The sequence below is a fragment of the Rana temporaria genome, chromosome 10 (genome assembly GCF_905171775.1).
Source record: "Rana temporaria chromosome 10, aRanTem1.1, whole genome shotgun sequence".
In the NCBI taxonomy this organism is placed as follows: Eukaryota; Metazoa; Chordata; class Amphibia; order Anura; family Ranidae; genus Rana; species Rana temporaria.
Genome location: NC_053498.1, coordinates 94,225,976 through 94,242,557, shown reverse-complemented (window position 1 = coordinate 94,242,557; position 16,582 = coordinate 94,225,976). Strand labels below are relative to the sequence as shown.

Here is a 16,582-nt window from a genome sequence, read left to right as displayed (position 1 = left end):
TGGGCCACTGGGCAAGGTAACATGACTTATCACGATTTCAGTTGAGAGAAGGCACCATACATACTGTCAGCCACAACAAATGGTGACAGTATGTCTTCATATGTTCTGACACGTCTGAGACTAGTAACTTCCATAGTGTTACAGAAATTACCAGGGTTTATTCACTAAAGCTAGAGAGTGCAAAATTAGTCGCAATTCTGCAGAGGAACCAATCAGCTTCCAGGTTTTATTGCTAAATCTTAAACAAGCTGAGGTTACTCACATTGAAGACATCCTGCCTCAGCTGAGGTTGCTCGACACATGTCAAAAGCCGTAATAGCAGATCCATGATTGCAGATGTACCAATATGCCGAAGCAGTAAATTCACAAAGTCATCTTTCTTTCGAAGAAAGGCAACAATCTGTAAAACACAAAGCAATGGATCTTAAAAAAAATGTATGTGCAAGAGTTTATCAGCTACTGTAGAATGGGGAAGACAAATGTAGAAGAGACACTTCATCTTCACTTGAAACCATAGTTCCTACATCCTAAAACTACACTTAAAGCATGTGAAGGGTTCAGTACAATTTAACGTTTTCTTGAGGTGTGACTTCCAGACAGTGCATTTTACTGCATGAAAAATGCATTATACATTTGGTTTAATGCATATGACTACAACATTCCAATCCTTGTGCAAAATATTTCAAGACCCCCATCACCATTGCAACACATGAAAAACCTTAGGAAAATTAAGAGCAGGAGTGAAAATAATCAATATAACAGGACTGCACAGGGACCTTGCTAGGAAAACAAAAATGTTCTTACTTTAAGCAGCAATGAACTGGCTCTGTGTGAGGAATGGACTTTACTCGTGCAATGTACCTTCTAGTGTCTAGCTTATAAATCCGAAAAGTTAAAAAAATTACCTGTTCAGTCTTGCGGTTAATAAGTATTCCCATTACTTTGCTGAAGAAGCTGGCTAGCAAAGGATTCAAGTCTTCGTCATTCTGCAGAAAGCCATACAACTGCTTCAGTAAAGACTCGTCTTCCCCTAATGCATCATTAACCTGTGATACGTCTGCTGTCAGTATCTCACATGACACACTGGCATACCTAATATTAAAAAAACAAAAAAAACAAACAAATATAAAGCATATTTAAAAAAAAAAAAACACACCCCCACAACAAAATAATATAATATTAGTAACAATAACCACATATAGATAATAAACACACACACACACACACACACACACAATATTACCGCCCTCAAAAATTCCACTTGCACGCTCGTATTTTGCGAGTGGATTTTGAGGGCTGGCGAGAAGGGCTGCCGGCGACCGGGGGGAGGGGGGTTCATCGCCGATCACGGAGGGGAAGAGAGGAGAGCCGTCACTGGATGATCAGAGCAGGGAACATCACAGCTTTCATCTGTCTATCAAAGTCCTGGAAAAAGGAGGTCTGACATGTATCAAAGTTCCCCGGACAAGGGAAGGGGCTTATGCAACGGCGCGAGGCAACACACCGCTATTGAAACGAAAGCTGTGATGTTCCCTGCTCCGATAATCCAGTGGCAGCTCTCCTCCCCTCCACAGGTAGGCTGCACGGTGGGCACAGGCTGCATTGGCGGGCACAGGCTGCATTGATGGGCATGGATAAAGTTGTTAATATTTTTATAACTTAATTGCATAAAACATGAAAGTGTCATTTCATTAGATAATTTATGAGGGCTGGTTTAGGGGCAGGGTAGGGGTTGGGCAACTGGTGGCAGGTAACCCTTGAGGCACCGGCAAGTAGCTCAGGACTTGAAATTTTGAGCCCTGCTATATTATATTATTTTGTTGTAATAACAACACTACACTTTTTGGTGGGAATGTTGATAAAGGAGGGACAGGAGAATAGTAATATTTGAAGTACATGTAAATGTTTGATAACTTTTTGTGCATCAATGAACAAGTATGGTCAAGGATCAACACTTTCAATTCAGTATTATGAACTAAGTATGATAACTTCAAATCAAAATTTAGCCCCCAGCTAAAAGGCTTTCTTGGCCATATGTTTGCTTTAATTATTGGCCAGAAGTATTGGTGTATACACCAGAGGAAAATATAATGTAATCACTTACCAAATATGTTGCTCATGTCGCCTACCTGATGGACCTACCTTCCACAAATATAAATGCTAAATGGTATCACTATGTAAGCCATTGGAAATTTACTGACCAAATTATACATTTAAAAGCATAAGTTCACCTTTTGGAGCATGTTACTCCCATATTTAGGGTGAATGATTACAGAACAAGCTGCAAAGCATGCAGAGAATTCAAGAAGTTATTTAACCACTCACTGAGTGTTGCAAGTATAAAAATGACCTGTCAACAAGTGGTTATTACAAGATCTTGGTACCTTTCTTTTTTTCCCCCCCATTTTTAAGGTCAGCAAAATCAGCCTGTCTTGTAAAAGTGGCCACTTTTATGGTACCAAAAAGGACCGATCTGTGCTCATCAGCTGCTTTAGAGGGCAGGGGAGACATTTGGGGGTCTACAAAAAGTAAATAGTTGTCTCTAAAAGGAAATGGTTGAAGAGATTGCCAGCAAACAGACAGAAGTCACATTATTGAAAGGGGATTTTTCAAGAAAGCTTATATTGTCATAATAGTTTGTATAACTATTACAATGCTAATGTTACAAAATTTAAATCGTATTCTGCAACTATAGATGTATTTTATTTGCTTCATATTTGTTTATGTCTTGCTCATGGGTGATAAGCTAGCCCATAAAACCCCTTCCCCACTGCCAGCAATTTTCCATTTTCCAGCAAGCAATCAGAGGAAAATGCCTGGATAGAGTGGAGGATTTTACAGGCAAGTTAAAAGTCCTTTATTTCTTAATCACACAGTACTGGACAAAGGCAACACAAGCAATAAAACCGAGTGGTGAGCATTGCCGCAAACAATGCTAACAGGCATAAAACAAGAGAATCAGGTTCCCAACTCAACAACCTGTTTGAAGCACCTTACAGCCGAACCTGGCATTAGCATATGTCCAAACTTCACAAATGTGGGAACAGAACACCAGGTAGCAGGCCTTGCAAATATGAGAAACAGATTTCAGAATTCAGAGTGCTGAAAGCCCAATGGGCACCGACTGAACGGGTTGAATGAGTCTCAACAGGGAAAGGAAGAGAATACGTTAACCACTTAAGCCCCGGACCAATATGCTGCCTAAAGACCCAAGGGGTTTTTACAGTTCGGGACAGCGTCGCTTTAACAGACAATTGCGCGGTCGTGTGACGTGGCTCCCAAACAAAATTGGCGTCCTTTTTTCCCCACAAATAGAGCTTTCTTTTGGTGGCATTTGATCACCTCTGCGGTTATTTTTTGCGCTATAAACAAAAATAGAGCGACAATTTTGAAAAAAATACAATATTTTTTACTTTTTGCTATAATAAATATCCCCCAAAAACATATATAAAAAATATTTTTTTCCTCAGTTTAGGCGGATACGTATTCTTCTACCTATTTTTGGTAAAAAAAAAAAAAAAAAAATCGCAATAATCGTTTATCGGTTGGTTTGCGCAAAATTTATAGCGTTTACAAAATAGGGGATAGTTTTATTTTTATTTTTTTTACTACTAATGGCAGCGATCAGCGATTTTTTTCGTGACTGCGACATTATGGCGGACACTTCGGACAATTTTGACACATTTTTGGGACCATTGTCATTTTCACAGCAAAAAATGCATTTAAATTGCATTCTTTATTGTGAAAATGACAGTTGCAGTTTGGGAGTTAAACACAGAGGGCGCTGTAACATTTAGTGTTCACTTAGTGTGTGTTTACAACTGTAGGGGGGTGTGGCTGTAGGACTGACGTGATCGATCGAGTCTCCCTTATATAAGGGATCACTCGATCGATACGCCGCCACAGTGAAGCACGGGGAAGCCGTGTTTACACACGGCTCGCCCCGTTCTTCAGCTCCGGGGAGCGATCACGACTGGGCGGCTATAAACGAATAGCCGCGCCGTCCCGGATCGCTCCCCGAGGCTTACCGACCGCCGCATGTAGCGGGGGGGGGGGGGTCCCGATCGGACCCCCGACCCACGTCAAGCAGAGGACGTATAGGTACGTGCATGTGCCTGTCCGTGCCATTCTGCTGACGTATATTTACATGAGGAGGTCGGCAAGTGGTTAAGACGTAAATCTTGATGATACTCAGCCTAATACACCTAGAGTTGGTGGAAAGGCATGCAGGCCAGCCCTTTCAAGAATCAGCAGGCACGACAAACACAGAATCCAAGGTTTAAATGGAAGCAGTGGCTAAGAGGTAAACTGGCACTGCACATACGTCAACTAAACAACGTAGACAGATGTCTATACGGCAAGTCAAATATTTAGCTGTGCCACCGTGTATGAATTATATATATTTTTTTAAATAACGTTTATTGTATACAAAGTTGTAATGTGAAAAGTAAAATATTGATTAATAAATCAAAATGACACTAAAAAAGTCCCTGCATTTAAAGTTCATCACAACAGCGTTGAAAAGTGATTAATCCTCCACCATCTAATCTTGATTAAATATAAATCCACCATCAAAATTCCTCAAGAAGGGGGACCAGTGGTGGTCATATGCTCTTCCGACTCTGCACCCAACTAGTCTGGGTGTCCCTGGCCAACTCAGTCTGCTCCTCAACCTGCAAGAACCCTCTCTTGCGGACCTGCTGCCTTCTACTTCTCATTTCTTTGGACTTCTTGCTCTTCTCTTCCTTACTCCAGTGTGTTTTCCTCCACCCCAGCGCAAAAAGATCCTTCAAGAGGGGTCGTTCGGATATTAAATAATGTAGATTTCAATTCAAGCACAGTAGCGCAAGGATCGGGACAAGCACCTTGAAGACCCAAAAAGCCATGGGCAGAGGTCGAGGTCAAAAGGGAAGAGCCACAAACTGAAAGAGATGTCTGCCCACTGTAAATCAAAGGAACCGCTGATGTGGGGAATAATTGGAATTTATCAATCCACATCCTTGGTGGCTATTGATGCTAGAAATTCACCCTGTTGCAATTAGAGACCAGGCCAAGTCAATCTAGAACTTTTTGAACCACAAAAAAAGTGAGATCCACGAAACACGTAGAGATTCATAGATGCTACAATACATTTATTAATTTACGGATCAACTGTGCATTTTGTTGTGATATTTTCATGACCATTATATACGTATAGTATTTTACTATACATGGATCTTCTTACTGCCAATGTTAATACAACTTTCTGCATAGATACAATACATCTATTCATAAAAAATCATCAATTGTATCCTAGTAGTGCTTAGTCTGTGACCCGCCTTATTCCAGGTCCCATGACTACTCTTTTTTGTCTTTATATGGCTATTGGTGACACAGTGAGACAGACACGTGGAAAACCTGTGAGCGGTCAGCCAGCAGTGCTGGGAGTGTCTTGACACTCTACATGGATTTCCCTAGAATTCTTTGCTTGTTCAGCTAGGTTAGCTCTGTATGTGGGTAGAATTAATATTTTTAATAAAAACAACGTGTTGGATGGTTTTGCACTATATGAGACTTTTTCTGGCAGACTTCCTTTCACCGATTTAACCTGAGGGAAAGAAACAGATGGGAGAGCTGTAAACCGGGTGGAGGTGAAATTTTAAGCGTGCTTGCCTTCCTTTTAAAAAAAGGTTAGGCCCTGAAATCCGATGTGTGGGGTGGATTCTGTTTGCACCAGTGGGTGGATATATATATACATATACATACATATATACATACATACATATATATATATACATACACACAGTACAGACCAAAAGTTTGGACACACCTTCTCATTCAAAGAGTTTTCCTTATTTTCATGACTATGAAAATTGTAGATTCACACTGAAGGCATCAAAACTATGAATTAACACATGTGGAATTATACATAACAAAGTGTGAAACAACTGAAAATATATTTCATATTCTAGGTTCTTCAAAGTAGCCACCTTTTGCAGCAGACACATCTCTAGAACGGTTAAGAGGAGACTGTGTGAATCAGGTCTTCATGGTAGAATATCTGCTAGGAAACCACTGCTAAAGAAAGGCAACAAGCAGAAGAGACTTGTTTGGGCTAAAGAACACAAGGAATGGACATTAGACCAGTGGCCTTGTCATGTGGCCCGCGCAGTAGCCCCCGTCAGCAGGGGGATCTCTCTAATGGCGGTAATCAGCGAGGGGCCGAGCAGAGGACAGATAGGCCTGAGAGCCCGGAAGTCGGGAGAATAGTTCAACCATGGCTGCCTCCTCCTTTACCTCTCCCCCCTGACCCTGCCCCCCCAAGAGGTGAGAAGCAGCGGGCGAAGCATCTCTTGTGCCTCCAGAGCATGGATTGCTCTAACTTCCTCTTCGCAGTGAAATGGGAACAGGCTGACTGAGGACCCAGAGGACGGGCACGCTGCCAGGAAGCCGCTGGAAGGATCAAAGGAGACACACTGGCATGAAAGGTAGGGATAGCAGTCTCTCTCGTCATCTCTAAACTTCCCCTCCTCCCCCTTTCCCTCAGCTCCACTGTCTCTCTGATCCCAATGTCTCAGTGAATCCAAATCACCATTGCTGCAAAACACACAATTGTACAAATATATAAACAAATTTTATATAATTATTAATAAAATGTTCATTCATAGCCATGTTTTTTGGATGGTTTTTATTTATTGTTATATGGAATTAGTTTATTTATATATTATTTTCACAATTGTGTGTTCTTGCAACACTGGTGATTTGGATTCACTACCCAGTAGGGCCATCTTACAATTATTGTATTTGATGAATTGTTTTATGAAATTTTCTGTACTTTATTTGCACAATGAGGTTGAGGTTTCTTGCAGCACCAGTGATTGGGACTTACTACCCAGTAGGGTTATTTTATAATATTTCAGTTAATGGAAGCTACACGTCATATTCACACTATAATACTTGTTGCAGCACCGTGCACTTGGGATCGATACCCATTAGGGTTTATTTTTTTAACCTTTTTGAATTTTTTCTATAGATATTTTGGTTTATATATAGATATACCAAAAACTATATATATAGAACATTTTCAAAAAGGTTAAATACAAAACCCTACTGGGTATTGATCCCAGCTGCACAGTGCTGCAACAAGTATTATAGTGTGAATATGGCATATGTAGCTTCCATTAACTGAATAATTATAAAATCCCACTTCTAATGCCTATGATGGCTAACCTGTGTAGAAAAGATGTAAACCCCTATTTTCAGGTTGTCCGGTCATGTTATTCCCTGTGTGAGCCAGTGGTGTATGCAGGGGAGTGGAGGGAGCACCAACAACAGATGGGACATAGGAATCTATATTTGATGTCACCAGGCTTTACCAGTCATTGACGAGCACGCTCTCCTCTCCCCTGCAGCCACCGCTGGCTCACACAGGGGATCATGTAACCAGACTGGAGCTAGCTGAAAATAGGTAAGTCTGCGAGTCAGGTGGGGAGCAAATTACCCCGGACGCTGACAACTTACGCTACGCCACTGATGTGAGCACAGATACAACCGGTTATTTGAGGGCAACCAAACTGTTGATACGGCTCCCGATGAATTTGAGTTGGACACCCCTGCTCTAGGGTGTTAGAATAAAAAAAATATATATATATAATGTTTGGGGGTTTGAATTAGAGGGAAGGAGATGGCAGTGAAAACAGACAGGGGAAGCACCATTAGAATTGCTGGTTGTCTTGTCATACCAACGGCCACCACATAATGGAGCCAGATCACAAAAAGAAAACATAGGCCTGGAAAAGGCCGCGTCCTCAATAACCGGCCGGCGTGGGCCGACACGATCGTGCGGCGGGGGGCGCACGGAGACACAGGTTGCCCAAGGTTGCGAATTCTAGTCGCAATGGCGACCTGGAACCCGGGGGTTCACACACACACATATATATATATATATTAGGGCTGTGCAAATTAACTTTTAATCAATCGATTAATCCTTAATTTTTTTGATCGATTAAAATTCTTTTGATTGGTACTCACCTCTCCGCCGGCATCTGGGCTTTCAGGGAGTTTCGTTGGAGATCCAGTATCGTCACGGACACCGGCGGGGCTTGCTGTGTCCATCTGAAGGGCTCCTTTGCTGTGCCTTCATATCTGCATGCCAGCGGGACCTTACTATCTGCCACACGCAAGGACTGTTACACTTCCCTCTATCACTTCCCTCTATCAACCTGGGATTCTACAACTATCCACTGGGAGTTGTGATAGTTCCCTTCATGGGACATCTACATGCCGACAGACTGATGTTAACCTCTCATCTGGATTTAGCAGTGGTATCGTTGTACACATTTTTATACCAGTATCATACTTGGCTACATGTTTTTATGACTGCTTTTGCTACCGTTTGGTATTACTTGCACCATTTTTACAGTTTATGTAGCTACATCGATTTTATCTCCAGTGCAATATTCATTTTGTTACCTACTTGAAGACTATAAAAGTATACACACACACACACACACACACACATACATTTATTATTTATTTTTTGTTAAGAAGACACTTTGTCTGACACTGGCATGTGTGGGAACAGATTCATTTTCATATTTTATTTTTCTTCATGTGATTGGGACACTTGCTGGATTTTTAAATATGGACATTTGTATAACTAACGGTTTTTGTTTACAAACATTGTTTGGATATTAAAAGTTTATTTTTATTTGACACTGTATATTAGGTAGGCTCAACCCATGGCCTGTGGCCTCAAACCTATGCCAACCCACACAGCCTCTTGAGTGGATGCTGCTCTACAGAACGATTGCTGGTCCTCCATAATCCGCTACTGTGGACAGCCCCCCATCCGTCTTTCTTTCCCAACGCACAGACATGGGAAGAGGAAACTTTAGCCAAGTGGATTACATCTAGTATCCATAGCATCCATGCAGGGGGTCCGAAGGTGTATTCTAACAGTTGTGTGGCGACCTTGGAAACCTAGTTCAAATTCCTTCAATACCCCCAGTACTGCAATTTAACAGCCTTACTTGCATTGGTTGCCATAGGAACAGAAAAACAGCAGTGCGTGTTAAAGCGGAGTTCCGGCCACAATTTCACTTTTTAAATATAAATACCCCTGTAATACACAAGCTTAATGTATTCTAGTAAAGTTAGCCTGTAAACTAAGGTCCGTTTTGTTAGGTTGTTACAGCATTTAGACACTTTATAAAATAGGAATTGACTGGGGCCATCTTAAGTGTGGGCATCATGAAGCCAGACTGTATGACTTCCTGTATTTCAGCCTTGCAGATCTCGCACATGCTCAGTGCTGCACAAGCAGTGTCAGATCAGGTTTCAGCACCTGTACTGTCCAAGTCACATGATTCTTCGAGACTGGGGAGTGCACAGACTCCTGGAAAGTTACACCCACTACATTCCCAGGAGTCTGTGCGGTGTGGGTTAGGAAGCTTAACCACCTAGGTGCAGGAAGAGGGAAGATTAACTATTCTGCCTAGCAACAACACTTTGAAGGCATCTAAAAAAAAAAAAAAAAAATTCTTAAAAGGACTAATGAAATTTTTTTAAAACTACTGATGTAATGTTATATTTATGGGTGGAACTCCACTTTAAAAGAATAGATGTCAGCAGGCTGCTAGGCCTCTGACAAAGTCTTGATGATGAAACATGTCGGGAGGAGCTTGATAACATCACATTGTGACCAGGAAGTGCTGTGAGAGCTTCTGAGAACACTGAGGGCTATAGACAGGCTATGGATGAGTTTTTATCCTTGTGCACATTTAAATGTATTTGTTTTATTCTAATCTTAAACAAAGACTGTATTCAACTGCAGTGTAAGGTAAATAAAAGACAGGCTACAACTTAAATTTCCACCCATCAGTCACACCCCTCTCTATGCTATATCTTGGAGGGAGATGCAATCTATCTCTGCCAGCACCTGAATACAGAATGTAAACCTGGGAGACGTATACTACAGCCTTGGAGCAGTGCCAATCTGTTATGGTAATTGAATTGCACTATTTGTTTTTATTTTATCTTTGGGTAATAGATCTGTACCTACCTGTGGTGTGGTGTTAATGCATCCATCCTTTAAAGGTAAGGGGCGCCAACAGGACCAACAGTGGAGGGGACAAGGAGCAGTATAGACCCATGCTAACCAGATCCCATCATTTAAGGTGAGAGTCCATCTTTTTTATAAATTGGAAAGCAACAAAGTGGTGGTGTGTGCCAGTATTTTACATGCAGGATTTAAGTGGAACTGCATATCAAGATTGAGCACTAAAGAGCGCATTGCATACTTTTGGGTCTCAATTCTAAAAGGGTCAGTATTGTAGAACTTTGAATATTTTAATGAGCCTAGCACAACCTACAAACCAGCAATATACCTGCTATATCAGTGGTTCTTAACCTTCCTAGTGTCGTGACCCCTTGATAAAATTTTCCAAAGTTGTGGGGACCCCTAAAAAAAATTCGTAGAGTAGGTTGTCAGCACCCAAGGTAAGACAAGTAATTTGTGCCCCTAACCCACAGACATATAGCGTTCCCAAGTCTCTTCCACCCGTACAGTATTAAAACCCCTTGTGGTACATTTTAGGATGAACCACTCTTTATCTTTGTTCGCCTTTCTTTCCCTTTTATCTCTTTATCCTAATTACTTGTTTTTTCCCCCTTATACCTCTCTAACCTCCTTTCTCATTCTCTTATTCTCTCTCTCCCTTTTTCTTTGTTGCTCCCCCTCTATTCCTCTCCCTTGCATGTATTCTCTATTTTTAGTCCTTCTTTTACTCCCTATTGGGAGGGGGGGGGCAGTAGGAATGCGTGGCAGCGCTGGCGGGGAGCTAGGATGAGTGGCAGTGCTGGCAGGGGGTGGGATCAGTGGCAGTGCTGGGGGGAGTCTGACCAGCCAACTTAGGTGCTCTTGATCAAGGTCATCTGCTGATCTGAGAACTGTAGTGGGGACTTTTATTAGCAACTATAATCAATGGTAGTGTTATTCACTGTCTTTTTGGCTTCACTGCGTCTCCGACTTTGCGGCGTCTCACAGCAGTGACACATATGCCGAAATCAGGAGATAGTCTCCTCCAGCACCTCCCACTTCACATTTCTCACCAGTCAGCTGACCTCTAGTCTCTGCCCCCCAGCCATGCCATGAACTGAATGGGCGGCTGCGAAGAGGCTGAGTGATTGGCCGCGGGCTCCAGGGACAGCCCTGCTGGGTGGCCGTGAGAAGCCTGGGAAAGTGGTGCGGGCTTCAGGAACAGCCAAGGATTCATGGACCCCTGGCAAATCATCATTCAACCCCCAAGAGGGTCCCGACCCCCAGGTTGAGAACCACTGTGCTATATCCACATAAACTAAAATTGTCCACATAAGCTAGAATTTTGCCATGGTACTCCATTGCCAAATTAACCAAGACGGTGAGCATTTACATTATTGACTGAACATTCAGGCTTCTGTGAAGAAAAAAGTACACAAGTAGTACTAGGTTACAGATAGTTAAATCTCAGGAGGTGCAAGTGACCTCTTGAATTACAGCCCGTTATTTACAATTTAAACTTTTATTGAAAGCCTTCCCTATACTTTTAGACTTCCAAAAAGCAGATTTGCAGTTTCCTACACAGCAGCCACCCTGTCCGCACCTCCTTTCCCCTCTCTATTCACTGAACACTTTACAACTTTCTGTGGAGTACAACGTTTTCATTGGACAAGAGAAGTAGTGAGGCAAACAAATGACAGGACAGCTATAGTATACTATCGTTGCTCAATGAAAGTGTAAACTATAAATAACAGGCAGCGATTTCTAACAAAGCAGCAAAAAAAAAGGAGCCGTTCTTTATCCAAGCTAGGCTTTGACAACAATGCAATGTAAACAATCATGCGTTCGATTTGAGATCATGCTTACTTATATCGCAGTTTTTCATCCATGTCGCTGGTTGGCTCCTGTGTAATGCAGGTCACCAGGTCCTCCATGTGCTGAGGCTGGACAAGGAATTGCACAAGCTTGCGATTGACCACTTTGCACTCCTGCAGCACATCCTCTTCATCAAGCAGTTCATAAAGGGTAACATTTTCTCTTTCTAGAAGGGTGTCCACATGTGAACTTGTATGCAGGTCAAACTTCCAAAACATGTCTCACTGCAAAGTAAGAATATACATAAATTAGAAAGGTTTTCTTTTATTGGGTTAGACAAGCGTTTCTCAACCTTATTTCAGTCAGGGCACTCTTTCGAATTGTGCACAATCTCGGGGCACACCAGTGTGAGGGCTCGTTCACATGCACGCTTTTTATTGCACATTCCTAATCGTTGCATTTTTAACAGGCTGCTGCGTGCGCATGAAGCACACAAAAACTGTGGCAGCATGTTTTAGCATAGACAAACGCATGGAACCAATGCGGAGCTGCAAAGGGTAGAGCATTTTAGTGTGATGCGGCAAAACGCGCAATTTAAAATGTTACCGCACTGCACCTGGTGTGAACAAGCCCCAAAATGTAGTTGTAGGCTCCATGCACACTGGGCTAAAAAAAAAACGTCTGTTCTCTTTGGAGTAAAAAACGCTCATATAGAGCATTTTCTGTACAACGTTTAGAAGAGTTTTACGTTTTTTTCTGCCAGTGAGCTCCAATCAGAAACGCGAATTAGAAGGTTTTTTTCCCTGCCTCTAAACATTGATCTCAAAATATGCCTATAAAATGTCCTAATGTTCATGGACACATAAGATAACATTGAGCCCGCTGCTACAGGCAGAACACAAAACTCCTGTAGAAGCAAAGTTTTTTTATGCCAGCGTGCATGGAGCCTGAGGCAGATCTTCCCCCAAAAAATCTCACCCAAACACAAATGGTTGTACCCCTTCCCCCCCCTCCATTGTATCCCTGACCCCCCCTTTCCCAAAACCTACAGGTGGCTTCAGGTGTAGTGACAGCAGCAGAGAGGAGCGCAATGGCGTGGGCTGTGCTCTCCCCCAGGAGGTAGGAAAAGCTGCTGGACAGTGAAGCTTGTGAGGCCTCTGCTGAGACAGTCTACCTGTGTCGACACTCTGATGCGGTGAAAGAGGCTGACCACCAGAATGTAAAGTGTGGGGTGGAGTGTTGTTACATCGGCGCAGCATACATGGTCAACATAAGCGGCTAGCACTGTAGGCAGAGGGTTCTTATCATGTGGTGCCCCCATGTTCAATGTGCCACGGGTTTCTGATCCAAGAGCCTTTCGAAGTCATCTCCTGTGTATACACACACACACACACACACACACACACACACGAGGGAGGAGCTGTAAGAGGTAAAACACAGCCCACACCTCCTCACTAATCTTGTTTTCAACCAAGTTGTGGGCACCCGACTTGTCCTTTGTGACCGATGACGTCATCAGTTGTTAGGACGCAGGTGGCCTGCACAGTCCTCCTGCCCTTTCATACCAGGTTAAAAAGCACCAGACTGACACGCTGTTAAAAAAAAAAAGGAATTTTTTTTAGTTGGGACAAATCTTTTATCCCTATCCTGTGAACTCTTTGCAAAACTCCAGGGTGCTGCAGCTCGCCTGTTGAGAAACACATCACTGCAAGTTAGTATTTACTATTAAAATGACCTAAACCTTTATATAAAATTCATGCTTTCATATTCTAGCATTCCTTTTTATTTCCTCTGCTACATTTTTAAGAACTGTACTCCACCCACACAGCCACCCCATTCATTCACAGAGTTTGAGAACAAATGGTGGGAGTGGATGTCATCGCACAAACCCGGAAGTGGGTGAAGGAATCACAAACACAAGTTGCAGAGTCCTTATAAGGTGCTTCATGTTGTATTGCACCAGTTTTTTACCTTGTATTTTTTTGCCGATTGTCATGCATTCAGAAACGCGCAGATGAAAATGCAGCCAAAATAGAAAAAGTGTTAAGTGCATTGCCCCGCATTTTAGAAATGCAAAACGTGTGTTTTCTGTTTGGGTTGCCATGTGCGTGGATGTGAACCCAGCCTATGTGGCACAATGAGAGTGACGCGTGTTTGGTGGGTGTTGCCAAAAAAGTCCAGTCCTTTTCCGACTGCTAACATCTCCCTGAAATTGGAGGAAGCTTTGCTCTGCTCCCGGATCTCAGGGACCCTGGGTGAAGAGATCTCCCATGTGAGCTCCCCAGCCCCAAGCGCTTGCATCCGTAGTCAGAATCAACGGATTCTGTTGGGTCCAGGACCGACCTCCCGATAGGTTGACTCTGTTGAGCCACCAGTCTAGGGAGTTCCTTGCTTCTTCTGAGAGGGGCACTGTTACGTCCAGCGATTCTCTTCTCCCGTCCCAGGAGGAGAGAAGGAATCCCTGGAGACTCTGGGAATGGAACTGTGCCCAGTGAACTGCTGGGATGGAAGATGACATGAGCCACAGCACCCTCATTATGGTCCTTAGAGAGGTCTCTCTGGCACCAAGCAGAGCAGAGACTGCTTTTTGAACTTTGGAGATCTTTTCTTGGGGTAGAAAGATCTTTTGGCTCACTGAGTCCACCCGGTACCCTAGGAACACCTTGGATTGTGCGGGATCTAGGGAGGATTTTTCTTTGCTAACCACCCGAGATATTCTAGTGTGGATAGAACCTTGTAGCGGTCTGCTTGGAGCTGTTCCAAGGCCGGACTGAAAATCAGCATGTCGTCCAAGTATGGGATCAAGGCTATCCCCTGGAGGTGTAGAAATGACACCACCTCGGCTAGAACTTTGGTAAAAATTATTGGACTGGCCTCTAGGCCGAAGGGGAGAGCCTTGAACTGCCAGTGCCGGACACCCTGATTCATCTGCACTGCAAATCTCAGAAATTTCTGATGTTTCGGGGAGATAGGGACATGCAAGTAAGCATCCTTTAGATCCAAGGTTATCATAAAGACTGCCTCCTGGAGGTGTCTTCCAACTGTGTAGATGCTCTCCATCCTGAACTTTTTGTAAGTCAGGTACTGGTTTAGCTTGCGCAGATTTATGATCAGCCGGAATTTTCCGGGTGGTTTTGGCACCACAAATATGTGGGAGTAAAACCCCTGGCCAACATGAATACCCATGACTAAGTCACGCGACGAGTGACGACACATGTGGGGGAGGAGCCTACAGTGACAGACCATCGGATGTCTATCCCGAGTGAGGAGTCCACTTAAACTGAGCGGCAACATACCCTGTCTATAACATAAGCGAGGATACGTGAGTGCACTAAGTGCAGCCTTTATCCACATCTATATGGTACAATATTGCGCTGTGTTTCCTTTCCTCCTCTTTTGCAAGTGACCGAATGAAACTGGAAACATCTGATCGCTGCTGGAGGTTGTTGTAACCTGATCACATTGAAGTGAGAGCTTGGCAATTAGGGAAGGATCACTGCAGACTGACTGATTCAATCATCAGGACTTTTTCATGATCTACTCACATATATTAAGAGTTTCTTCACCAGGTTTTTTTTTTTTGCTTGATTGTATATGTACGATTCACCTTGCACATGAGTTAATACGAGCGCATCAGTATTTATTCATTTCTGAAAGAAACCCACATACACAAATTCCTTTGACCAAGAAGTTTTCTATTCTGCTCCTTCAAATTTTTCCATCACTGTGGTCGAGAAAGAATGTAGATTTGACTCCAGTTACTATTAAAAAATCAAATGAATGTCCTCAAAATGACTTTTTTTTTTTAGACGGAAGACATCTTTGTATGGCCAGCATATGTAACAGTTCTGTCTGAAAATCAGCAAAACAAAATTTAACCACTTCAATACAGGGCATTCTCACTCCTTTCTTGCCCAGACCAATTTTGGGACCATTCACATTTATACAGCTATCAGTGCTATAAAACTGCACGGAATACGGTGTAAATGTGACTGGCAGGGAAGGGGTTAACACTAGGGGGCAATCAAGGAGTTAATATGTTACCTAGGGAGTGATTCTAACTGTAGGGGAAGGGGACTCACAAGGGGGGGGGTAGACCGATCTGTGTTCCCCTGTACTAGGAACACACATCGGTCACCCCATCTCTGACAGGACGTGGATCTGTGTGTTTACACGCACAGATCCACATCCCTGATGTGATCGCGGGTGCCTGTCGGACATCTCGGAATCCGATCGGTGCGCGCACCCCCTAGACCAGTGGCTCTCAACCTGTCTAGTGCCGTGACCCCTTGAGAAAATTTCCCAAGTTGTGGGGACCCCTAACGGTAAAATTATTTTCTTATTGTGGATTGTTTGCACCCAAGGTAAGACAAGTAATTTTCTCCCCTAACCCACAGACATTTAGCGCTCACTGAGTGCCTTCCACTCGTACAGTATTAAAACCCCTTATAGTGCATTTTAGGATGTACCACTCTTTCTCTTTGTTCTTCTTTCTTTCCTTTTTATCTCTCTCTCTATCCTAATTTCTTGTTTGTTATCCCCATCCCTCTCTAGACGTCTTTCTTGTTCCTCTTATTCTTTCTCTCCCTTTTTCTTTGTTCCTCCCCCTCTTTTCCTCTCCCTTCCATGTATTCTCTATTTTTATTCCTTCTCTTACTCCCTGGTGGGGAGTATGGGATCAGTGGCAGTGCTGGCGGGGAGTTGGGATCAGCCAACTTAGGTGCTCTTGATCAAGGTCATCTGCTGATC

At 43.1% G+C, this 16,582-nt stretch overlaps 1 protein-coding gene across 2 annotated transcripts in view; it reads right to left on the bottom strand.

The window, feature by feature from the left end:
• PPP6R1 (protein phosphatase 6 regulatory subunit 1) overlaps positions 1-16,582 on the bottom strand; it is a 176,625-nt gene that overhangs the window by 112,685 nt on the left and 47,358 nt on the right. For both annotated transcript variants that reach the window (XM_040325727.1, XM_040325728.1), the window contains exons 2-4: positions 11,885-12,117; positions 906-1,092; positions 263-400 (exon numbers count right to left, since the gene is read on the bottom strand). In XM_040325727.1, coding sequence (XP_040181661.1) covers positions 263-400; positions 906-1,092; positions 11,885-12,111 — 552 coding nt within the window. In that variant the 5' untranslated portion in view covers positions 12,112-12,117. The remainder of the gene's footprint in view (positions 1-262; positions 401-905; positions 1,093-11,884; positions 12,118-16,582) is intronic.